Source organism: Hyperoodon ampullatus (genome assembly GCF_949752795.1).
Source record: "Hyperoodon ampullatus genome assembly, chromosome: X".
NCBI classification, from domain to species: Eukaryota; Metazoa; Chordata; class Mammalia; order Artiodactyla; family Ziphiidae; genus Hyperoodon; species Hyperoodon ampullatus.
This window is the reverse complement of record NC_136913.1, coordinates 107,387,605-107,414,195: the sequence shown is the minus strand read 5'-3', so window position 1 is coordinate 107,414,195 and position 26,591 is coordinate 107,387,605. Positions and strand designations below refer to the sequence as shown.

At 37.1% G+C, this 26,591-nt stretch overlaps 1 protein-coding gene across 3 annotated transcripts in view; it reads left to right on the top strand.

The window, feature by feature from the left end:
• TENM1 (teneurin transmembrane protein 1) overlaps positions 1 to 26,591 on the top strand; it is a gene marked incomplete at both ends in the record, with an annotated part of 582,495 nt that overhangs the window by 389,242 nt on the left and 166,662 nt on the right. For all 3 annotated transcript variants that reach the window (XM_079727499.1, XM_079727498.1, XM_079727497.1), the window contains 4 exons: positions 8,804 to 8,989; positions 10,538 to 10,561; positions 12,401 to 12,547; positions 23,775 to 23,991. In XM_079727499.1, the coding sequence (XP_079583625.1) occupies positions 8,804 to 8,989; positions 10,538 to 10,561; positions 12,401 to 12,547; positions 23,775 to 23,991 (574 nt within the window). The remainder of the gene's footprint in view (positions 1 to 8,803; positions 8,990 to 10,537; positions 10,562 to 12,400; positions 12,548 to 23,774; positions 23,992 to 26,591) is intronic.

The window sequence follows — 26,591 nt, the reverse complement described above, 5'->3', positions numbered from 1 at the left end:
GCTGTTCCTGATATATAGACAGGCTGTTGATTTTTTTCTGTTGATCTTGTTTACAATAATTTTGCTATCCTCTCTTCCTGTTTCCATAGTTTACCTGTATATTCAATTTTGTGTCTTCCTTTCCAGACATTAAACATTTTATATTTTTGGTTGCCTTATTGTGCTAGCTAAATTCTCCAGTACCACATTGAATTTGAAGCAGCAGTTAATTGTAGTACTTCTGACTTTAAGGGAACTCTATTATTTTATTACTAAGTTTGATGCTTACTTTAGGATTTTGGTAAATCACCTTTATCATATTCAGTAAATTCCCTTCTAGTCCTATTTTGCTAAGAGATTACATCATAAATAGGAGCTATTTTATAAATATATAATATTATATAATAATCTTTCCATATATAAGATGATAATTTTTCTTTAATACATTATGAAATGAGATTAAAGTGAAACGGATTAATTCAGTGATGAATTGCATTAATAGATTTTCAAAAGTTAAACCATCCTAGCATTCATGCCTACTTGGTTGTAATTTTCTATATGTGTGTGTGTGTGTGTGTGTGCACGTGTGTGTGTGCGCGTGTGTGTGCATTGCTGGTTTGATTTTCAGATGGTTTATTGGAGATTTTTGCAGCCATGTTTATAAATGAGATAGGCCTACAAAAAAGTCCCTTCTTCTTTACTTACCTTATTTTAGAACTAGATTATAGTAGTCTCATAAAATGATTCAGGAATTCTTTTCTCTTTTTGTGTTCTCTGGTGTGACTTAAAATAGAGATTATCTATCCGTCTCTTAGAAGTTTGGCTAAATACACCTGTAAAACCATCTGGGCCATTTTCAATGTCATTAAGGTGTATTCAGGCTTTCTATTTCTTCTCAAATCCATTTTTTTTCTTGAAAAATAATCTACTTCACCTAAGGTTTCAAAATTACTGGCATAAAGTTGTTCATAGCACTCTCTCATTTATTTTTATATTTTAATCTTTAATGCTTACTTGTTCATTTCCTTTCTTTATTTCTTGTTCTACTTTGTCAAAGCTTTCTCTATTTTATTACTCATGTCAAAGACAGATTTTGGTTTAGTTCATCTTCTCTGTTGTTTCTTTGTTTCTCATTTCATTAACTTTAGCTCTTACTTTTGTTGTTTCCTCCCTTCTACTTATATGCAGTCTTTTTTCTAACTCCTTGGGTTGGATGCTTTCTTCATTAATTTTCAGTTGTTCTTCTTTTCTATTAAATGTATGAAAGGCTGTACATTTCCTCTAAGTTACTGTCTAAGCTGTATCCCACAGGTTTTTATAAATAGTATTTTCATTGTTATTCAGTTCCTAGTTTCCAATATAATTTTTATGTGATTCATAAATTATTTTAAAGTTTATTTTTAAGGAACACTTTTCTGCATTTTTTCTTTTGCTTTTTGTTTATTGATTTCTAATTGTAGTGCATTTTGCTGAAACAGCATGATCTGTATGTTGTAGAATCTTTGTCATTTGTTGAGCCTTGCTTTGTGAACTAATAATTGTCAGTTTTGTGGGTATTCTGTGTGTTCTTGAAAAGAATATGTATTGTATAGTCATATATTTGGGGTTCTATATATGTCCATTATATTAAAGTTGTTAATTGTACTATTCAAATTTTCTACATCCACTAATTTTTTATCTTCTTATTCCTGAAGTTGAAATTTTCAATTTGTCTTATTATAAGTATGTCGAGTTTTGCTTTATATATCTTGAAGCTGTATTTTCTTACAGAATCAGGATTGTTACATCTTTCTGGTGAATTAATCCTTTTATCATTATATAATGACTATCCATAATAATGTTTTATACCTTGAAATCTATTTCATCTGATAATATTATAACTATATCAAATTTCTCTTGGTACTTTACTACAGTGCCTTTTTCCCCTTATTGCTAACTTTTCTGTATTAGTGTGTTTCAGCACATCTCTTATTAACAGAAGGAACATAACTAGATTTTCTTCTTCACTCAGTTCCAGAGTCTCACTCTTAAATTGCAAGTTCAATTTGTTTTTATTTACTAGGATTACTGACATGTTTGGAGTTATATCCTATAATCTTCTTTTGTATCTCCTATTTACATCATTTATTTTTTCATTGACTTTTTTCTGCCTTTGCTCTGATTGACTGGGTTATCTTCATTCTTATTTCTCTTTTTCTGGTTAGGAAGTTATATATTCTGTTTATTTTCTTTTGGTCATTATCTTTATTTTTTTTAAAGGGAGGTTTAATTTTTTTAATTAATTAATTTATTTGGCTGCGTTGGGTCTTAGATGCGGCACACAGGATCTTCGTTGTGGCATGTGGGATCTTTCGTTGCAGCGCGCGGGCTCTTCGTTACAGTGCGTGGGCTTCTCTCTAGTTGTGGCATGTAGCCTCCAGAGCGTGCGGGCTCTCTAGTTGTGGCGCGTGGGCTCTAGAGCACGTGGGCTCAGTAGTTGTGGCACATGACTTAGTTGCCCTGTGGCATGTGGGATCTTAGTTCCCCGACCAGGGGTCGAACCCACATCCCATGCATTGGAAGGCGGATTCTTAACCACTGGACCACTAGGGAAGTCCGTGGTCATTATCTTTAATTTCTTAACATTTCATTAAAATATAACACACACACAGAGAAAAGGACAAAAGTTCTAACTGTACAGAAAAGGACAAAAGTCCTAACTGTACAGCACAGCGAACTATCCAAGTAAGAAACACCTGGTAACCACTGTGAATATACTCTACCACTGATAGCATGTTTTTTTCTCTATCTTTTGATTAAAAGAAATTCTTAATTTTGATATAGTCCAATTTATTGTCTTTTACCTTTATGGCTAGCATTTTTGTGTACAGTTAAAAAAATTTTTTTTGTACCCTAAGATCATGAAATTGTTTCCTTATATTGTTCTAGAAGCTTTATCAGTTTATGTTTAGTACATTCTATCTGGAGTTGATTTTGTATATGGGGTGAGGTAAAGATGAATTTTTTCTTAATGGATATTCAGTTTCCCAGAACCATTTAATATAAAACAGTAGTCATTTCCCACTTGCCTACAGTACCACCTTTACCATAAATCAAGTATCCTTATATGTATGGATCTGTTTTAGGACTCTATTTACTCTCAGTAGTCTATTTGCCATTGTACCAAAGCCCACTGTCTAAATTAACATAGCTTTGTAATAAGTCTTGCTCTCAGCTAGAGTACGTCATCTCACTTTATTCTGCTTCTTTCTTTGGCTGATCAAAATTTACATAAACGTACAAACACACACATACACACACACAACTGCCAAGATATTGATTGGGGTTGCATTGAATCTGCAGAAGAATTTGGGGTAAATTGGCATCTTTAATTTTGAGTTTTTCAATTCACGAACATGTTATAGCTTTCCATTTATCCAGGTCTTCTCTAGTTTCTCTCATAAAGTTTTATAGTTTTCCAGTATAGGTCTTGCAAATATTTTGTTAAAATTATTACTAGGTATATGATATTGTGATGCTATTGTAAATGGTATTTTTAAATTTTCTCATTGTTTGCTGTTGATATATAGAAATAACTTTTTTATCTATATTAACCATGTATCTAGAGATCTTGCTAAATTCACACATTAATTCCAATAATTTATCTATACAGATTCTTTTTGTAGTTTGTACATGCACAATCATACTATCCGTGAATAATGTTTTTTTAAACATTTTTTTAACATCTTTATTGGAGTATAATTGCTTTACAATGTTGTGTTAGTTTCTGCTGTATAACAAAGTGAATCAGCTATACGTACACATATATCCCCATATCTCCTCCCTCTTGCGTCTCCCTTCCACCCTCCCTATCCCACCCCTCTAGGTGGTCACAAAGCACCGAGCAGATCTCCCTGTGCTATGTGGCTGCTTCCCACTAGCTATCTATTTTACATGTGGTAGTGTATGTATGTCCATGCTGCTCTCTCACTTCATCCCAGCTTACCCTTCCCCATCCCTGTGTCCTCAAGTCCATGTTTAATACAAGCTGTCTTCACCAGTGTTTCACCCTAATTTCACTTGCCACAATGGAAGGATTTTTACAACCCAAAGTCCCATGACTGAGTCATATTTCCCATCCTGGCTTGGTCTTTAGAAGTACAAAGGAAAGGGACTTCCCTGGTGGCACAGTGGTTGAGAGTCCGCCTGCCAATGCAGGGGATGTGGGTTCGTGCCCCGGTCCGGGAAGATCCCACATGCCGCAGAGCGGCTGGGCCCGTGAGCCATGGCCACTGAGCCTGCATGTCTGGAGCCTGTGCTCCGCAACAGGAGAGACCACAGCAGTGAGAGGCCCACGTACCGAAAAAAAAAAAAAAAAAAATTTTCCTATTTCCATGATGATTTCTTCTCTGTTCTGTAGTTCATTCAGAAGTCTATTTCTTAATTTCCAAATTATATGGATTTTATAATTATCTTTTGTTACTGATTTCAAGTTTAATTCCATAGTAGGTAGAAAACATGCTATATATAATTTCAATACTTAGAAATATGTTGAGACTTGCTTTATAGCCTAGCATGTGGTCAATATTTGTAAATGTTCTATGTGCACTTGGAATTTCTGTGTATGTTGTAGTTATTTAATGCAGTGTTCTGTATGTATCAATTGTATCAAATTTGTTAATTATGTTGGTCAAATATTCCATATTCTTTCTAAGTCGTCTGCTTGTTCTGTCAATTAGTTAATGAGAAAGGGGGTCATAAAAGTCTCTGACTATAATTGTGAATCTGCCTTTTTCTCTTTTTTGTTCCTTCAGTTTTGCTTCAATATTTGGCTTGGTGTTTTCTTCAGTACTGGAAATTTCCTAGCCATTATCCAGTCAAGTATTTTTTCTGTCCCCATGAGACTGACAAAAGCTTTACCCAACCTTTGAGCCTTCCAGCTGCATCTACCAGAATTGACAGACACTTCTAGAAGAGAAGCATCCGAAAATATCAGACACCTCTCTGGGTTTTCGTTTTCTCCTGGAACTTGGCCCAGCAATTCTTTACCCTTTTGTGAATTCTAGTAGTAACATCCAGCAAATTTTAAAATATATTTTGTCTAGATTTTCTAGTTCTCATCAGAAGAGAATAGTAAAAATTACTTAGGTCACAATCACTAGAAACAGATCTCCACCTTTACATTTTTATATGCATACTTGACAAAGTATCTCTTACCTAACTCCTGAAAAATACAAGGCTTTAGAAATATTGAACACAGGGCACTCCATTGCACGTATTATGATAAGATAATATTTTATTTCACTACTGTTTTCTAACCCCCCAATTGTTATTGATGTTGTTGTTGTTACTATTATATAGTCAATGCTTCTTTGCCATCTCTCTGGGCTAGTGGATAGTTTAGTAGTCCCCATCTCATTGAGATTGCAGCTTTTCAGGGATTGTCCTTGCTTTCTGCAGGAGTTTCCGTCCAACTCCCCATCTTAAATGGGACAAAGACCTCATCTCTTTTCCCTTTGTGGACACAGATACCCAAGCCCCTGGTCATTACTGGGTATAATAACCCCTCTATGCTGCCAGAGGGTTGACTTATATGCTTACGTCTTTGACTGTTAGCATCCTCTTTGCTTCCAGTGTTTGAGAATTTCTCTTTCTTGTGAACTAAGACAAGCAATTTTAAAAATTATTACATTATATTCAGCATTTCTAAGGGTTTATATCAAGGTGGTTTAAAGATAGCCTAGTCTGCCATTTTGCCAATACTGTTCATCTAGTTCTGAACAGTGAATGAATACTAGATGAATACTATTTCATCTAGTCCTACTACTTCTCAGGAAATCATCAGAATGATGTACTCTTATGTCTAAAATTTATAGTTGTATAAAGCAATATATGCAAAATGTTTGCCTCTCATTGTTTCAGTCAGCTCTGGCTTGATTGGCTTTGACCAATTTAGCTTTCTAATCTTAGAAAGGCCCTTTCAGTTCAGCTTTTAGTGTCTTGAGGGAGGCCATTAAGGGGAGCAGAATTACAATATCAAATTCACTATAAGAACTGAATTTTAAAATCCAGATTATCAATCATAGATTCAACATCAAGATATAGAGTGTTGGTGCTAATTCAAGATTAACCTACTTGAACTACCATTTATTAGGCTAAGTCCCCCCTTTTTGGTTATGTCTGGGTCCTAGACTTTTCTCACAATCTGGTGATCCCACACACAGTTTTCTATTCACTCTTCCACCCAGTGCAATCTGGCTTTACAACTACCACTTTATCAATACAGCTCTTCCTAAAGTTACCAACAATTTCCATGTGGTAAATCCAATGGGTACTTCTCTGCCCATGTCTCACTTGACCTCTGAGCAATATTTTTTACGTAACTGAAACCATTAGGTGGCACTTCAGGGGCTCCGAGGAGCTCCAGTTCTTTATGTCTCAACGCAGAAAGAATTCAGCAAGAGGCAAAGTGATAGATAAGAAGTGATTTATTAGAATAGGACACTTGTGAGGCTTACAAGCAGGTGGGCGAGAGGGTGCCGCACCCCAAGAACTTAGTGGGCTACAGTTTTATAATCAAAGGAAAAGTGGGGAGGGGGAGAAAACCACCTTCTTCCTCATTCTGGAATAGACATCAAGATTCCGTCCTCATCAGTCCCTCGTCCACGTCGGTGGGGGAGTTTTCTTGTCCCTACATGGTCAAGCTGGGACTGTCATGGTGCAATGGAAATGAGCAAAAAGGCAGTAACATATACTAAAATATGTTAAATCATTTCAGGTTTTAGTATAATGTCACCTTTTCCTTATATTTTTGTTTTTAGTGCGTGCAGAGGAGCGTGTCCTAGTAATCATTAACTTACTGAGCTCACTGGGAAGGATGTGGGTCTCATGCCACCATTGTTTCATTGTTTGGGGGCATGTCTCATGTTTCTGTTACCTGGTTTTGTTGCTAAGCAAGCCTGCTTGGGTTTGTGGTTAAGCAAACCTGCTTTCTTGAGTGATCATTAACTTACAGGGGTCTCCTATACTTTTTTCTTTACTTATAATCCCCTAGTGGGATTAACTGTTTAATCACCTACTTTGGCCCTTTACTCTGTCCCTATGATGACTACCCCCTTCTTCTTGAAAAAGTGTCCTCTTTTGGCTTTAGCTATACCGCAATCTATTAGATTTCCTCCTATCACTCACTGCCCTCTCCTTCCCAGTCTCCTTTGATGGATCCTCTTTTTCTACCTTATCTTTAAATCACGGAACACCTCAGGGCTCATTCCTTAGGGGATATCATCTGGTCTCAAACTTAGATGCTAAATAACACCTATATGCTAATGGTTACCAATTTCATATCTCTAGCCCTGGCCTGTTAAATTCATATATCTTAGTGCTTAATTGACATCTTCATTTGGCTATCTATACGTTATCTCAATGTTAATCTGTTTGATCTTCCATCTTATTCTTCCTTTATCCTTTTCCATTTTGTTAGTGGCAGCATTATCCACCCATTTGTTTGAGCCAAAACTTTTATTTTTCCCTTTCCTTCATTTCCTATATCCCCTCTTAAGGAATTCATATTGGTTCTACCTCCAAAATGTATCTCAAGCTGCCCAATGACCCTGTCAGGTGTAAATATTATTACTTTCATTGTGTAGTTACACAAGCAGAGATTAAGAAAGCATATTAGTAATTTGCCTAAGGATACGGAGCTTTTATGCAGGGGAATTCTTATTCCAAACCGTTTACTCTTTCTATGATATCTTGACCCTCAAAGAATACTTGTGAATATATTGATCCAGATAGTAATAAAATTCATAATCATGGCTTTATCAGAAGAATATTCTCACCTACTGAAAAATAACTGCTATCTATAGAGTAGAAACCTTTGTTACATATGAAGAGCTTTGTTACATGTAATATAGGGTAATACTTGTATCATCATATGTCAATATCTATCAATATATAAAACCAGTTTCAGAATTTGAGACTATGAAAGATAGACAACTTGGCTTCCAGAACACCCTCTTTTTCATTCAAGGATATGTGGCCAATTGTACCCAAAACCTATTGCATTCTTTCGATAGGCTTTTACCTCCCTTCTGCTCCTCCAGCAAGGGAATTTTATGAGGAAACAAGCTAGCCAAACTTTGTTTTGGTTTTCTACTGTCATGATTTTATTAATATTCAGTGTTTCTCAAAAAAAGTCAGGGATACAGAAGAGAGAAACTGGGCAGAGCTAATAGTACACCTTGATTATATTGGCTAAATATTGAATGGCATTTTGAGATAAGAAGACTGTGTGTTTTAATCAACCAAGAGTCATTTTAAATCCTTAAAATAAATGCAAATATTGTTAGTATGATCAGAGAAAGCAGTTGATTACTGTCACTGGCAGCTTTACCTCTTGTATATTATGAATTTTATTAGAAAGTTATCATCTTTCTGATTGTAAAACCCGAATGAAGTTAGGGCACTGTGTGTTTTCCCCAGTGATTTCTTGTAGCATCACAAAATCCCTACAACATTATCTGTAATCTTAATGAATGTTTAGTGAAAACCGCTTGACATTTGTTTGGCACTGACTTCACTTCTAAGCCTTGAGTGCTGTTATCATTTTGTGGACTGCTCAAAAGCAATATGATTTAGAGTTTATTTTATACATAGAGATATAACTACCTTTTTTAACAGAGTTCCTTGTACATTCACTCAAATGCTAGAGGGCTTTGTGACATTTTATTTATATATTTTAAATACAGGTATAGACTGAGATTTTGGTAATTCTAATGTGTTTTTGAAAGAGTAGGCTCTGGTTGTAATAAAATATGTAAATACATCTTCTTTGAATTCCCCACAGAGCTCTGTACCATGGAGTGTGGTAGCCATGGAGTCTGCTCAAGGGGAATTTGCCAATGCGAAGAAGGTTGGGTAGGACCAACGTGTGAAGAACGCTCCTGTCATTCTCATTGTGCTGAGCATGGCCAATGCAAAGATGGAAAATGTGAGTGTAGCCCTGGATGGGAGGGCGACCACTGTACAATCGGTAAGTACCACCATACTTTGAACCAAGTAAATTGGATTAATTGAAGAAGTAAAGCAATCTAGCAAGTCAATCACCAAGCTGTTTGTAGAATTTGAGATGGGAAGAGGGAAGAAGTAGGAGGGCTGGCCATAAGTTTGAAAGTTTCCTTAACTGGGAGGTTTCCTGTTTTGTTGATAATCTTACTTATTTCTGTGTCTTTTCCTTTCTCATTGCTTCATTATTCTTTATATTTTCTGCTTTCAAGTGCTTTGAGTTACTCAAATGAAAGATGATACATTAGAATATAGTGTCATTAGTTAATAAGAAAAGTGCTTTTGTTGTAAAGTTAACATTCACTGGCCATTTTTCCTTTTGAAAAGTATAGGTTGTTTTGGTTGAAAGCACTTAGAGGCAGTTTCATTAAATGGGACTACTTTATCAGGGGCCATTCAATATCATTAAGGGCTGTCTTTAATGTGTATAAGGAAGACACTCCTGACCTGCCATCAATAGAACATCTGTGTTGAATTGTTTATTGGGTAGTATAGAGAGTTCGTACCGAGGCGTCCACCCTTTCTCATCCCTTGTCACCAATTTCAGTAATTTTCAGGCTGCTTCCTGGGAGTGTGAGAAAGTCTATGTAATAATTAATCTATCACGTGGTCTTCTCACCACAAAAAACACTAATAATAATGAAAGTTTCATTTATAAAATACATTTTTCTGAGAAAAATATCAAAGCCCTTGACACACACATGTATCTGCCACAAAGATTCCCTGTGTATACAGAGGGACAAGTATGATTACCATTGTTCAGCTAAGGAAACTGGGTCACAGAATGTTCCAGTGTCATTCTATGAGCACACAGAAAATTCATACAGTGCAAAAGCAAGCGTGGGCCTCTGGATACACAATTCATTGTTTATGGGCTTTTTTTCCCCTCTAGACTGTACTACAGCTTTCATTTTTAGGTGATTTTTGTTATAATGGTTGGAACCTGCCAAAGTAATGTATAGTACGTATAATATATATAACATATAATTTTAATAAACTGCATTACTACTCAACTACAGTCAGTCTTGTTCTGTGACTGTGGAAAATACTTAAGATTCATTAAAAAGGTGGTGAGGGGTGAGATGGGAGTAATTACATTCCTGCACTAGAGTAAGTTTATTGCCTTCACATAGGAGGATTTAAATATTGTCATGATTACCAAAGGTGGTTACTCCAGAACTTCCCTTCTAAAGATATTACTAATAAGAAGTTCAAGCTAGCACTCTTTCATGAGTTATTACTGAAATGTAAAACTGCAGTTCTTATACTTTTAATGAAATATGACACTTTTTTAGGAAGCCTAGTAGAGTTTCTTGCAGAAAAGCCATTAATATCTTTCCCACAGAAAATATTATTCACAAACTACACAGGCCAGTGTACCAGCTTTTGAGCTGCAGGCATTTCAGAATTCACAGTTTGCTGTTCTCCCAGGCAACAGATGGTAAACCATTAGTACTTGTTGTATAGCTTTGGTCTCCCAGAAATTCATTCAATCACTCTTTTCCCCCCTTTTTAGCTCACTACTTAGATGCTGTCCGAGGTAAGCCCGTTCTCTCTAGTTTTATAACAGAAAAATATTTTAAACCGAAAATATGCATGTGGGAAAGGAAGTGTTGGTGGGGTTTGGGTGTTGTTTGTTGTTGTTTTTAATGTTGGCAGTCTTACTTAAGTGCAATATTGTCAGGTTCATGCCGTAATAGACTTAAAAGTAATCTGCTTTCCCAATATCAAAGATTCATTTTTTGCCGTAGAGTTTAATAGACTGATAAGCAGTTTTAAGAATTATTTTTCTTTGTCTTGATGTCGAGTGGTGTGTGTGTGTCCGTCTGTTTATATGACAGAGAGGTAATTATTAAATAAACTAGGTTAGGTAGACAGCTGAACTTTTTCTCTAACATAACAATATAGCTTTAAGTCCGTGTAGAGTATCCTTACAACGGCAGAAGAATTATTCCCCTGTTAGTACCTCATCATCCATCCCCACCAGGGATCTGCACTCGATAGAGGCTGCAAGGGTTTTTCTGTCAGATTTCCTGGTGCCTTTCATTACCTCAGCCTCAGAAGGTTGAAAATGTCCTTCTCAAATTATCCCTAATTTCTCTTTATCCACTGTATGTGCATGAGAATGGAACTAGATAAATTTCTTTCTTAATCTTATACATGTGCGTGAGGAATATATATATAATCTTTTCATATTTTCTAACAGCCATCTTTCATTTTATTTTAAAGTCTTTTCTTCCTCTAGTCTGTTGAGAGTTGCTAGGAAAACCATTTGTAAGAAACACTGGATTACTTCTACAGATTAAAAAAAAAATTCTTTTGCTTTTTATACTTCTGGAATTTTCTTTCAAAGACAGAAAATGGAAAGAATATTGATTGGACTCGCTCCTGTAAAATCCAGATCTGGTCCTGTGTTGCTACTGGGGAAATTTCCAGAAGCTATATGCCATTATTGCTCTCTCTGTTCATCTGCCCACTGAGCACTTGGGACATGCAGAGTTGCCCTTTGGAAGAGCCTCTCTCTGAACCACTGGTAGAAAGAGTAGGTCATCCCTGAGAAAAGTCTAAATAGAGACCATCGTTAGTGTTTGTGGTTAGGGTTATCAATGGATAGAAGTCATTTAAGCATTATAATTTCCTCTTGACTATATTTATCCAATTATTCTCTAGAATTCTGAAAGTCTAAATTTGGTGTGCATTAATTCCATAAACATTTGTTGAGCACTTACTACAGGTATACTATTATGCTAGTTTCTGAGAGAGATACCAGATAAGTAAAAAAATCAATCCTTAGCTTTCAGATCAATAATAATCCTGAAGAGAAGAGCTGAATAGATGTAAAGCAACTGCAGCACATTTCTAAGGCACCATATGGGCAATTAATGGTATGGTCTGAACTGTATACCAACATACCTAAGTCCTGAAGCAACATATCACAAGGGAAAAATCAGCACAGAGTAGCAGTAGTTAGGAGAAGTATCTCTTCATAGAAACTGCTGTCTTTTCCCAACTTTTTGGCCATAACTAGATACAATATCATCCATCCAGTTTTGATTGAGATGAGGAGATACCTTTTTCGAAAAGAAACAAAAACATGTCTTGTCCCCATCATAGTTTTTATCCTGTCTGAATCAGAGGTTGGGAATTGGGGTTAGCATTAATAATGTTTAATTGGCTCTCTAAGGAAAAGCACAGCAGAGTAAGGGATAACAAGTTCCCTGGGAAGGTGGTATAAGCAAGCAAGCTCCTCTTCCATTTATTCAACACCTCATCTGAATGGAGCCCATATGATTCGATTTTTCCCTCTAGGCAGATACATCATTGTTGGCCAGTCCCATTCTGATGTCTCTGAATTTGTTACTCTCTGCTGTCTTTTCAGATGGCTGCCCGGGGCTCTGCTTTGGAAATGGGCGATGTACCCTGGATCAAAATGGTTGGCACTGTGTGTGTCAGGTGGGTTGGAGTGGGACAGGCTGCAATGTTGTCATGGAAATGCTTTGTGGAGATAACTTGGACAATGATGGAGGTGAGTCACTTATTAAATGTTCATAAAAGAAAGGAATAGCCCAGCCTCTAGCACAGTGATGACCAATCTGGCCAAGAGTGAAAATTAGGAATCCTTATAAAGTCATACTATTTTGTAAATCTCAATTTATTGAATATTTACAGTAACCAGGCAATACTCCAAACTCTTTCCATGTATTATATCTCATTTAATTCTCACAATAATGTTATCAGATATAGGTACTATTTTCCCTGTTTACAAATGGGAAAACTAATACTTGGAGTGGGGATGGTAAGTGACTTTTCCAGGATCACACAGCTAGAAAGTAACAGAACCAAGGTTCCAGTTCAGGGCTATATGACTTCAGTTTCTGTTTTCTTAATTGTTACAACCATGCTGCCTCCCATATCTGTGGCATTTATTCTACTAAATTAAATCAGCGTACCACTGTCTAAACTGTCAGATGCTAGTGTAGCTTGCTATACACATCGTGAGGTAGTTTTCTTTGTTCTTAGTTATTTAGAGCTCCCTCTTGTGTCTTTACCTTTTAGTACCACTTTACATCTTTCAAAGGACACAGCATCATGACAATTCACAGTAGAGTATTTTACATTTAATTCAAGAGCTGCACATGTTTTAGAAAGCCATATGTGGCTCCAAGGCCTCAGGGTAACCACTTCTGTTTTAATCAAGCAAACAAAGGCATCTAATACATTGTACAGTCAGGCCTCAAAACAGCCAAATCACCTCTGAATGAGCCTAAAACAACAAATCCTCACTTTCCTCTTACTTTCTACTCAAGAAAACATGAAATTGACAAAAAAATTTATTTCTAATTTCTGTATATTAACTTAAAATGAAGTAGGTTGTTAAATTTGACTCCTTAAGGTTTCTATTTGTGCTTAGACAATTATATACCTTGTCATTTGAATCCAAATGGGGCTTAAAACAATAAGGTAGCAATCATCGTTTAAGCACCAAATAAGGTGTAAAAGTGTCCTCTTTTATTGTTCTGGCTAACAGTTTACCTTTAAAAGTTATAAGACCTTATGAATTTTAAGTAGAAGCAACTTTCTGGTTAAGAGCACAGGGCTTTGAAGTTAGAATTTCTGGGGTCAAATATTAGCTCTGCTATGTACTTCTGGCTGTAGGGTTTGGGAAAAGTTTCTTGCTATCTCTGTGCTTCAATTTCCTTATCTTCAAAATGGGGCTGATAATAATAATAACTGTCTAATAGGGTTGTTATAAGAATTAAACAAGATAATTCATGTGCACTACTTAAAGGATGATAAACTACAGCAATCAATGCACACGTGCACACAAACACACACACTAAATTTAGGATAACAGACCATTTTCTGAAGAGACTATTTACTTCCTATCTAATTTGAAATTTTTGTTAGGGAGGCCAGAGTGAGATTTTCAATTAAATGGTACATAATCAACCATTTACTTGACTTCTGTGGTCCACCAAGACTCATTTTCTTTTTTTGTTTTTTTCAAGACTCATCTTCTACACCCATCATTCTCAGTTCATCGTTTAAGTCCCAACTCAAGCCATGTCTCCCATGATACCTCTGACATCCACCACCCCAACCTACCATGGTGTTTATCATATTCACCATACAATCAAGCACTAAATTATATCCTGTCTATATTGTTTCCTTGTTACATGTTAAGTATGACCCAGAGTCCATAGTTTCATGCCCAATATAATTACTAATAATATTAGCTTACTTGTATTCAGGGTTTACTATGTACAAGGCACTGTGCTGAGTCCTTTATGTGAATAATTTCACTTAATCCTCGTGAGGTAGAAACTACTATTAACACTACTTTACAAATTAGGAAACTGAGGCACCGAGAAGTTAAACAAACTGCTCAAGATCATATAGAAAGTAAACGATAGAGTCAGGGTGTAAACCTAGGTGGTCTGCTTCATTCCAAAAAAGATTGGAGGCAGTAATGGAGATTTCTCAATTGATATATTGATTAAAATGTTATGCTCAGAAAATACATTAACAACCTATGCAAGTATAATTTCTTTCTTTCTTTCCTTCTCTATTTATTTGTTTTTGGCTGCGTTGGGTCTTTGTTGCTGCACACAGGCTTTTTCTAGTTGGGGCGAACAGGGGCTACTCTTTGTTGCGGAGCACGGGCTCTAGGCACGCGGGCTTCAGTAGTTGTGGCTCGCGGGCTCTAGAGCACAGGCTCAGTAGTTGTGGCGCACGGGCTTGGTTGCTCCGTGACATGTGGGGTCTTCCTGCACCAGGGCTCGAACCCGTGCCCCGGGCATTGGCAGGCGGAATCTTAACCACTGTACCACCAGGGAAGTCCCAAGTATAATTTCTGACTCAGGGTTGAGCTAAAATAAGTTTCCTGCTGAATAAAGTACAGCTTGATAAAAATAATTGAATAATTATCAAGCATTTTCTGTGGCCTCAAGGTCACCTCAAGGGAGCCAAAAATGTTTAAGGAATGGATCAATTAAATATTAATGAAATAATGGATTATCAATTTTCAATATCTGTGGTATATATAGATACAAAAGGTATAGAAGATGTTGCTGAATGCGTATTGACCTATGAACATTCCTTTAAAATTGTGTATCTATGTGGGAATCAAAAATCAAAGACGCTGATGTGAGTTTAGTGTATTTTTATGATTGTCTCCTTAGGGAGTAGCAGGGGGAGGCTCCTTGAGATATTCAATTACCATTTTTTCCTTTGGTAGGATTAAGATGATACTGATGACAAATAAATATTTAGTTCTACTTTGAGATGGAAAGATGGATTAAATAACCTCTGAAAGTCTCATGACTAAGATTTTGGACAATAAATCCATTTTTATACTGTTTAAGTAACATCCCTAAGAATATATTAAATGCCCAGAATTTGGTGGTCTCAGCTTTCCAGCTATCCAGAATGGCTGGATTCATTTCCAGCCATCCAGAATGATTGTATATGCCTAATGATTAATATTTGCATACTTGTTTGTGCATGTATGTGTGTGAGTTTTAATTAAATCAGAAAGTGCCAATTGAACCTTTTGGGGGAAAAAAGTGGTCCTAATTTTTTAAATGTTAATTCTTAAGAAATCTTCCCAGTCAAAAAAAAAAAAAATCACTTTCAAGCAGTTGCTTCAAGTAGCTGCTTCCTGATTACTCCATATCATTGCTGATACTTAAAGAATGGCAGGATTTTTTTTTTTTGCATTCTAATCAGCTTTGAATACTCATTAGTATTACTGCTACTTCCTGAAGCTTTGACTTTAGTTACACTCTGATTCAATGCATTGTGACTCTTAGTAACTAGTTGGGCTCATTGAATATGTGGGTGGCACAGGTCTAGGAGCTACCTAAGAGCTTCTTGAATAATAAAAACAGAACTAAGAACAAATAACCCTTGGATTTTTTTCTTAACATGCAAAAAATTGAAAACTGTCTTTTACATTGTATATTTAAGAACTAATTACTACAGAAATCACAAATCTGTCAAATGTCTTGACCTCATGTATCCCTTTAGTTAACAAGCACATACCATGGACACAACCTTGTGCTTGGAAGAGGAGACTTAACCTTATGGTGACCACATTTTCATGTGTTCATCATGTGTCCTGATTTAGGGTTTGAAAAATACAATCACCATACATTACATGCACATATGAATTGACATGAGAAAAAAAGTTTAGACATTATATTAACTGAATCAGAATAGCTAAAACAAAGAATAGTGAGAGCAAGCTAGAACTATCAGATGTTAAAATAATATTTTAAAACTATGATAATTAAAACAAAATGGTACTGATGTAAGCATAGACAGATCAGCACAACCGAATAAAAGCTTCAGGAACACACCCCGGTACAAATATTTAGGATATTATAAAACCAGCATCAAAAATCAGTGGGGAAAAGAAACATTATGAAATAGGTGGTGCTGAGACAACTATTAAGGAAAAAAAAAACTTAGATTTTCAATTCATATCTTATTCCAAAAGAATAAAATAAATAAAAACATTCCAGCTGATTAATGAGTTGAAGGCAAAAGAAAACTCAAACACAATTAGAAGAAAATATAGGTGGTAGATCTCAAGATTGGAAAGGACTTCTTAAACATAAAAGCTAGGAAAGAAACCACAATAGGAAAAAAATGATAAGTTGGACTTCATAAAAGTTTCCAACTTCTTTGTATTCTTTGGCTAAGTTTATAGACCATCCGACATCTATTTGGAGATACCAAAATCTGCATTGTCTGATATGGTAGCCACTAGCCACATATGACTATTTAAATACAATTTAAATAACATTAAAAATTCCATTTCTCCGTTGCACTAGCCACATCTCAAGTGCTCAACGTCACATGAGGCTAGTGACTACTGTGTTGGTGCACATCTAGAGCATTCCTATCAATGGAGAAAGTTCTGTTGGATAGCGCTGATCCAAATGTTTGACTCAAAGATTTATTTACCTTTCAGCCAAACATTTCAGATTGGGCACCCAATTTTCCATTCATTCATTACTACTTTGTGCCGAGTACTGTGCTTGACACTGAGGAGAAAATGTCAAACAAGTTTCTGCCTTCATGGAGCTTATGGTTTAGGTATTAAACAAGAAACCACACAAATAACTATATATTTATAATTGTTTAGAGTGCTATAAAGTTTTTAGAGTGCTACAAACATGTATAGCAGGACCTAACCAAGTCTATGTGGCAAGGGAGGCCTCACATGAGTCAGGGGAAGAATGTTCCAGGCCAGGGAAACAGCATGTACAAATGCCCTGAGGTGGAAATATACTAGACTCTTCTAGAAAGTGAAAGGTAAGTCATTGTGGCTGGAATACGAGTCGGGGAGAGATTGGTAGGAGATGAGAATATAAAGGTAGGCACTGGCCAGATTATACAGAACATTGTAAATTTTTAAAGATCTTCAGCTATCAAAGATTACAGTTTAGTCCCTCAAGTCATAGAGGAAGGAAGGTGACTTCTGATACTGTGGAACGATTGTCACGGAGGTTAAAAAGATGTACAATAAAGAGTGTTTAATCAAAACAGTCTTTTTCCCCCGATCTTTTAAGTGTTGGTCACATGTTTGTCCAAGCTTCTCTTATATAAACTCTTATATAAACTCTTCCGGTGGTCTATATTCATATTCATTGGTAAAATCAATAAGTTAATTGCCTAAAAGAGAATGATCTTCCAGGAATCATTCTTCATAACAAGTCACCATTCATTAAGAACAATAGCTATTTGCAAGCCTGTTTTATGATGCAGTGTTTCTAGATCTAGAAATCAGCGCCATGGGTGAATTATGAACACATATAAGCTCATGGATCAATAAGCCTCATGTTTTGAATGTCACCAGCATGCTGCAGGGTTTAATAAATAGGAAAATGAAATAGAAGGAGCAATGAATGGGTAACATTTGCTCTGTTTAAGGGCCCCTCTCTGCATTTACTTTTAAGATTTGGCTGGGAAAAAAGACCTGGCAGCAGAAAGCATATTCCTAATTATCCTCTTCTGACCGTACCCCCCTCATTTCTAAGGAACCCATTTATTAGAAGATCATCACTTAGTTATGAGAGCCTAAACTGCCAAGTGATTCCAGATACGAGTGGAAGTTGGAAAATCTAAACTCTATAATTCAGTTAACCCCTCTATAACTGGATCTGTCACATTATTTATCGACTAAGACTAGTAATACTTGACATCTTCCTACTTTGTAGTGGTGAAAATGAATGAGAATGTTTGAAATACAGTAATATAAAGTGTGTGATAAAGATGTGGTATCAATGAAGAATCTGTTTGTAACTTAACATATTTTGATGCATTCATTGAACACTTATTAATCTCTAGGTGCATTTATAAATGTCCTAAAAATAGGACCTTTAGGACATCCATTTATTCATTCAATAAATAGTTATTGAAAGCTTACTTGGGGTCAGGCACTATTCTAGTCATTGAGGAAATAGCAATGAATAAAAAAGACTAAATCCGTGTTCCATGGATCTTATATTCTAGTTTTGAGAGGCAGACAATAAACTAAAAAAATTTTTAAGTAGTCTGATAGAAGATGGTAAGTGTTATGGAGAAATTGTTTTTTAAGCAGGTTAAAAAAGGATAGGGAGGGCTTCCCTGGTGGCGCAGTGGTTGAGAGTCCGCCTGCCGATGCAGGGGACGCGGGTTCGTGCCCCGGTCCAGGAGGATCCCACATGCCGCGGAGCGGCTGGGCCCGTGAGCCATGGCCGCTGAGCCTGCGCATGCAGAGCCTGTGCTCCACAACGGGAGAGGCCACAACAGTGAGAGGCCTGCGTACTGCAAAAAATAAATAAATAAATAAAGGATAGGGAGTGTGCGACAGAGGTGGCATTTTAAATAATGTGGCCAGAGGAAGCCTTACTGAGAAGGTGGCATTTGAGTAAAGACTTAAAGGAGGTGAGGGGTGAGCCATACTGACATTGGAGAAAAGAAGATTCCAGGCGTAGGAACAGTGGGGAAGGGGGTTGTGGGATACGGTAATGGGAGGTAAGGTCAGAGAGGTAAGAAAGAGATGGTAAAGAACCAAACTGTGAGGAAGTAGGTCTTGGTCAGGACACAGGCTTTTATTCTGAGCAATTTGGGAAGCCACTGATGGCAGGTGGGGAGGACGTGAACATTAGTGGCATATAAACAATTTACTTTCCTGATGCAGCAAAAATAAATGTATAGGTTATAGAAATAACAATGATTTGGGCAGTTCCAGTACTAAGTGCACTTGAACTTCTCCCACTTTCTTTTTACCAATACAGCAAAATAGTAGGGTGAAAGTCAGCCTGAATAAATGAAAAAAGATGAATTAGAGACTATTTCCCAAGGAAATACAGTCATATTACCTTCAATGCATATAATGGCAACAACTAAGCTACCAGGAGTGCCTAGTAGAGGGCCTGCTTTAGTAAAAATTTTTGAATGATTTGTAATGAGTCCATTGTTTGTAGGTTTCTAAAATGCCCGAGAAGATTTTGTTCAAGTGAATCACTGGAACGATCAGCCCTTCAATTTCTTTTTCACTATTAATTTGCTTGGTAGACGCTCTATTCTATCGATGCTGAAAAGGTTAAGCTTCAGTCCAGCCCCTGTCCAAATGATAACAAATTCTGAATTTGTGAAATTCAATGAATAAAGATTTACTGTAGCATTAGTGTCTGTTTAGAGCCACATAGATTCCTACCTATCTGACAACCTAACCAAGCAGAGTTCACAAAATGAACACATTCTAACGACCTGAATATGCTACAGAAAAGTTAACTGCCCTCTGGCCAGTGATAAGGCAACTTAAATAGAAGTGAGTATGAACATTTTAAGCTGCCACTGCAGACCATTGGCATCTACCCCAGGACTCTATCCCTAGACTCCTTGTAGCCTGTACAGTCTATAATTTGGTTAATGGCAAGAGGTAACATTTATCGAGAGTGCTAGCTACTGAACACTAAGCACTATGCTGATAGGATTATGAGAGCATGTGATCCTTACAACAATTCTACTCATCCTATCTAGTAGATGAGGAAACTGAGAATCCAGGAGTTGCACTGATTGTCCAGGATCGTGTACATTGTAAGTGGCAAAGTCAAGATTAGAATCAAAGTCGTCTGATTCTTTCACCTTAACCACTTCATGTGTTCTAAATACTACACTGATCAGTCACTTGGAGGTCTTACAGCCTAGGTCAGTAGTACTAGTCATACTGCTTGGATGGTGATGTCGGACGTGTGATTTGTAGTCAGAGCACTGGGTGTTAATATGACTCCCATATTTCTTCCAACCACATTCAGCTTCCCTTCCTTTATTTGTAGAATGGAGATGAGAATGTCTACCTAACAGGGTTGTCACAAGGATTTAGTTAAAATACTACATGCGGAAGTAACTAGTGCCATACCTGACAAATATTAACTAATCTATACGTGTTGCCAAATCCTTTTGGATAGCCTGCCATGGAACTAGTTGTCCGTTTTTATCAAGGTGATAATATGGGTGCTGTCCCTAAGAGGATATATATTTGTAAATTCATTTTAAGGATTAGGAAAATGTGGGTTTTCCCTATATTGTTCATATTCCCTTGTCCAATCCTGCTTTCAATCAAGGGCATACATCTAGTAGGTAAAAGTTTAATAGTGAGTGACTTGATCATGTACAGAAGAAACCAGTGTCCTTGACCTTCATCAACCCCAACTGAGCCAGCTGGCATAGTCCCTAACTGGCTGGCAAAGCTAGGATCAGTGAATGCCCTGTTTAGTCCTTCAAGACAATTTAACCTCCCTTTTATTTTGCTAGCTTTTATTTTTATTCCTTTAAAGGGAACAGGCCCTAAAAGTAAAATAAGCTAACGTTTGATATGTCCATATCTGACACCTTGAGCCTGGCTGTCAAGGGTGCCACAGCTTCCAATTCAGGGCGATAAAAGAACCATTAACAGCCAAAAAAAAAAAAAAAAAGAAAGAAAGAAAAAGAAAAAAGGAAACCCACACAAGCAGTGTGATATCATTTGCACTTCTTTGTAACAGTCTAGACATACTGTATGGAGTGTTACCCAATGTGATAATTGGTAAGTAGATCTTTGCCCATGTACTGGGCTTACCTATGAAATATAATTCGGGGTTGCATACCATTGTTGGTCTGCTTGCCTGCAGCCTTTCTAGATTCAACAGAAGTCTTGCTGTTCTCAGAAAACAGAGGTCTTAGAGGGTCAACCCTGTATAATAGGCAATTAGTGAATATGAAACATTAACTTGGAATTTATAGCACATAACTAGATGAGAATGTGAGTCCCAATTTTGAATTGGCTCTGTGTTTAGTTTTAGAATCTGGTTTTGAAGATCGTTTGGGCATTACTATTTATTTAAAATCTATTTCTTTTCAAAAATAAGTTAGAATTGTGTGGTTGACAGGTCGAAACCTGTGAATGCCCAATCTGATTATTACTACTGCATTTGCTGCCAATTGAAAGATAAAGGTGACTGCCCATCTGAAAAGCAGTTTTTCATTGTTTAGTATATTATGCATCAATTCCAGACCTCAGAAAACTGTTTTAATCAGATTGATATTTTTGCCAGCTTTCCAGTGCATCCAGATGTTTAATTGGCAGAGTAAAGAGATAATGTGCTAATAGGAGGCTGAGAACAATGCATTGGAGAGAGAGGTGATAGTGGCATCTAAAATCTATAGAAAACCTGTTAATGTAATTTGCTGAATGAGGGGAGAAAGGGGAGCAGAAGGGAACTTCTTAGTGAAACTAATCCACACAAAAGTTATTCATCAGTGAAAAAGAAATATATATACAGAGAAGTAAAAATCAGGGGCAAAAATACACTGAACAAACAGGGTAGGCCAGGAAGCAGCAAACTGCATTTTAAATCAAAGTAGTGTCTATGGTACAGGGAATTTGAAAGGACCTCATGTGGGGAAGAATATTTCCAGGGTGCCCTAGGGCTACTGTTCCAAACGGCTGCTCTCTTGGTGTTCCTGACTTTCATTGCCCCCAGCTGTGGTACTTCCCCCTCCAGCTCAACAGGGGCAGCCATGTGAAGGAGAGAGAGCGAGCAAAAGAGCTGCGTGAAACCGGTGCCAGTAACTTTCATCATCAGCCTTAAGGAGCGGGTGATCCATCTGAACCTCCCTATTCCACTGCAAGCCAAGAAGATGAGCATCTTTATATTTACCCTTGTTAAACATCTGAATTAGAGCTACTGGTCTGCTTTAAGGACCATGGAAGGGCTTTACCTTTTTTTTTATGCTTATTGGGTGTGGAATGAAGTGTCCATATGCTCAAATAATCACTCCAACCCCTTCTCTTTGCACGTAATTCTTATAACACTTATAGCAGGTTTAACTAGTGTAAGAGTCAGCTGTTTTATGCACCTATTCCTCCTAAGTTCTGAGCTCCTAAAAACAGGGAAAGTGTTCTTTTTACCTCTTTCCTTCCCCAAGCATCTAACACAGTCTTGTGCACCTACAGTCAGCCCTTCGTATCCTTAGGTTCTGCATCCTTGGACCCAGCCAACCATGGATGAAAAATATTTGGAAAAAAAAGAATTCCAGAAAGTTCCTAAAAGCAAAACTTTAATTTGGCGCATGCCTCATAACGATTTACATAGCATTTACATTGTATTTACAACTATGTACATGGTATTTACGTTGTATTAGGTACTATAAGTAATCTAGAGATGATTTAAAGTATACGGGAGGATATGCGTAGGTTATGTGCAAATACTGTGCCATTTTATATAAGGGACTTGAGCATCTTCGGATTTGGGTATCCGCGGGGGTCCTGGGACCAATCACCCTCAGATACCGAGGAACAACTATATCAGGTTCTCAACAGTCTGCCCTCCTCCTGTAACCCCTGTGTCCCACATCATTCCTGTACCAAAGAATGAAGCTTTTATGTGATTTATCTGTTGGAACAACCATGGATTCAGGAGTCTGGAGTAAATGGTGAAGGCCTAGGAAATGAAAGAGAGCCATTCATCACTATATACTGGAAATTTCTTAGTATTTGCTTCAAATAACTGCAGTTAGGAACAAGTAAGCTCTAGTCACTTCTACAGATTCCTAAAAAAAGTGGTTCTGAAAATTTAGTATGCTTCAGAATCACTCAAATTAAATATGGCATAATCCTGGGCTCTGAAGAAATTCTGCTTCAATAGGCGAGACTCAAGAATATACAAATTTAATAAACTCCCCAGGTAATTGACTACACATTTGAAAATCACTGCCCTGCTTTAGACACTTTGTCACCATCAGAATACCAGCTTCTATTGTGGGAATTAGGAATAGACAAGTATATTGGGAGAATTTTTAAAAAATACAAAGTCAGGTTGGCAAGCATTTGTTAATTATGTGTTCATAAATGTACATGATGTGAGAAATTCAAAAAAATTATAAGAAATAGTTGCAATCCTGGAGGAATGGTCTTGCTGAGGAAGAAAGAAACTTCAAAAGAGTGATAACTAACAGAATACTCTCTTCAAGTGCTAAACAATGTAGTACTGCTGGAGGATTCAGGAAAGATTTATGAACAAAATAGTTTGAATTTCACTGATGTGCCATGTAAATTCAGAATGGGTGATAATTCATGAGAGACATGTGAATTTAATAGATTCTAAACTCAAAATGTGGACCGTTACCTTTGGCTGTATTCTAGATATTTCTCCATTCGTGCATGTTATTAACTATGTTGCTTCTCTTGACACTAAATTTCAAAAATTTCTTTTCAGATGGTTTGACTGACTGTGTGGACCCCGATTGTTGTCAACAAAGCAACTGTTATGTAAGTCCTCTCTGCCAAGGCTCACCAGATCCTCTTGACCTCATCCAGCAAAGCCAACCGCTCTTCTCTCAGCATACTTCAAGACTCTTCTATGATCGAATCAAATTCCTCATTGGCAAGGACAGTACTCATGTCATTCCTCCAGAGATCTCATTTGACAGCAGGTATATATGTATTTATTCTACTCCTTAATGAACAGTGGTCATGTTTTTCCTTAACCGTGAAAGGAAGATACACACACACACACACACACACACACACACACAAACACATGATGTGTATTATTCGTAGTAAAGTATAAATGGGGCTTTTAATGACAAAAACAGAAGTATAATTTTCAAATTTATTGTTCAGCTTCTGGATTGATCCCTTAAAAAAATTCTTGAATTTCAAAAGCCAAATTTTAAGTTTTATTCCATGGTGTAAAATGTTTCCATATGAAAGAGTTGGGTGAGTCTGATGTCCCAATGTGAAATGCAAGACTTGTGAAAATCTGTCTTCTAGGGAAGCTCAAATGCGTGAATTGTCACTAAAGACCTGAGACCGAAGTCTAACCCATAAGATGAAGAAATTTTAAAACACTAACTTACTTATTTGAAGTGTAATAACATGAATTTGCTCATTGTTCTTCTCAGCTTCATCTTCAGCAATGACATATTTTAGTCATTAGCACTAGATATAAGTAAGTCACTGAAGTCAACATTTCTGATCTCTTAAAAATGTTCATGCCTTGTTCATGCCACAATTCAACATGTTTAAATATTGTTATTAAACTATAAGGATGTTTATCTCTCAGAACAGAAAGTCCAGCAGTTGGGTTTGGGGGTTGGCCGACCTAAGGGTTTAGTAACATCATCTAGGCCCCAGGTCCTTTCCATTTCTCTATTCTACCATCTTCAGCATAAGCTTCATTCTTAGGTTGGTAGCAAGATGGCTGTGGCAGCTGCAGGTTCACTTCAGACACAACAAGGACCAAAGGAAGAAAGAGAAAAATATTCCCCCAAGCATGGAATATAAACTCTTCCCTTCACTCTGACTGTTCCTCATATTTCACTAGCTTCTAGACTATTACAAACAGAAATTAAAAAAAAAAAACTTGGAAAGTATTTGTCCAGGAGCTCCTGTCTACATCCCACCCACTCAGTTGCATCCTGGTGGGTGTTATCAGGCCCCAAGAAAAACTCCGTCAAGAGTTTATATTGATATGAGTGATAATCTAAGAAAATCACAGCTCAATCTTGACCTATACACACTAGGAAAGGGAAAAAAAATGATGTGCATGGAAATTTAAAACACTCAGCATCCTTCTCACAGATTGTACACTAGAACTGTCATTGAAACTTAAAACTTTCTCATTATGTTTATTATGTGCAGTTCTAACCTTTTAAGTATTTGACAGAACCCCAAACCAACTGCCAGTGCATCACAAGAAAGGCCTTTTCTGCCAGGGGATCTAGTCAAAGTTTGCCTTCTCCCAAGAGACTCAGTCATCCCCATTTTGAAGTATTTCCCCCAGCTCATTAACAACTCTGGGGTAATTTCAAGTGGCTGTAGTCAAAGTAATTCTTGAGATAGTGAAGCCTTACTTATTGCACACCAGAGGAACAAAGGGAACAAAAAGCATTATTCATGCTTAAGGAAAAGTCAGTCCAAAAGAAAAAAAAAAGAGGTAAATGAAATAACCACCGCCATGACACGGAGATATGTATTAAATGACTCACTGAACTCAAGTAAAGGGAGAAAGTCAGGACCTGAGAGAGACAGGAACCAAGTCACTGTGATCCAGAGGAGGGCATTTGAGCAATAAACTTAGAAAAGTGAAGAGAAACTCCAGCCCCTGCGGTTCAGCTTCATGCTTCAGCAGCGTTGCCAGCCACTCACAGAGTGAACAAGCCTATTACTTGTGGTACTTACTGCCCTTCTCCTCCTCCTGGTTTGATTGAGTTTTCCTCATTCTTTTGTAAAAGGCTCCAAGTTATCATTTGGCCTGTAAGTCACATTTGAATTCAGAACAACGGGCTCCTTCATCCAGTGGTCTCCGCTCTGACACACATGTCTAATCTGTCAGAAAAGGTGCAGGCCTTTTCCAAGGGAAACGGTTGAGGACAAGAAATGTAACTATATTTCCTTTAAAAAATCAATTCATGCAGTGTTATTCGGGTTATCTCTGGATAAAATCAATCCAATTCTGATCATGTAGAGTATAAGTAATAATAGGTACAAGCTCTTACATCTCCATAGTACTTTTTAGTTTGTGCAGCTCTCAAACATACATTATTTCATCTTATCCTCACAGTATCCCTGTGAAGTAGGTATTGTCTTGGTGCATTTTACATATGAGGGAATTGAGCTTCAGAGAGATTAAATAACTTGCCCAACATCACACAGCCAGCGAGTTTCTTTGTAGCAATTCTTGTAATCTTTCTGTTATACCACTGCTGCCCCATTTCAACTTGTCCTTACATGAGCCTAGTGACTCAGATCTCATTTATACTGGATGAATGACATCTGGGTTAACACAAGAAACTTAGAAACCGAGCGATATTGTAAAATCCAGCTCATTTTAACACATTTCAGTGACATTATTTACAAACTCCGAGTCAATGGTAATGAGCTTCTTGGTAGAAGAACACTTTTTTTTTTTTTTTTTTTTGCGGTACGCGGGCCTCTCACTGCTGTAGCCTCTCCCGTTGCGGAGCACAGGCTCTGGATGCACAGGCTCAGCGGCCATGGCTCACGGGCCCAGCCGCTCCGCGGCATGTGG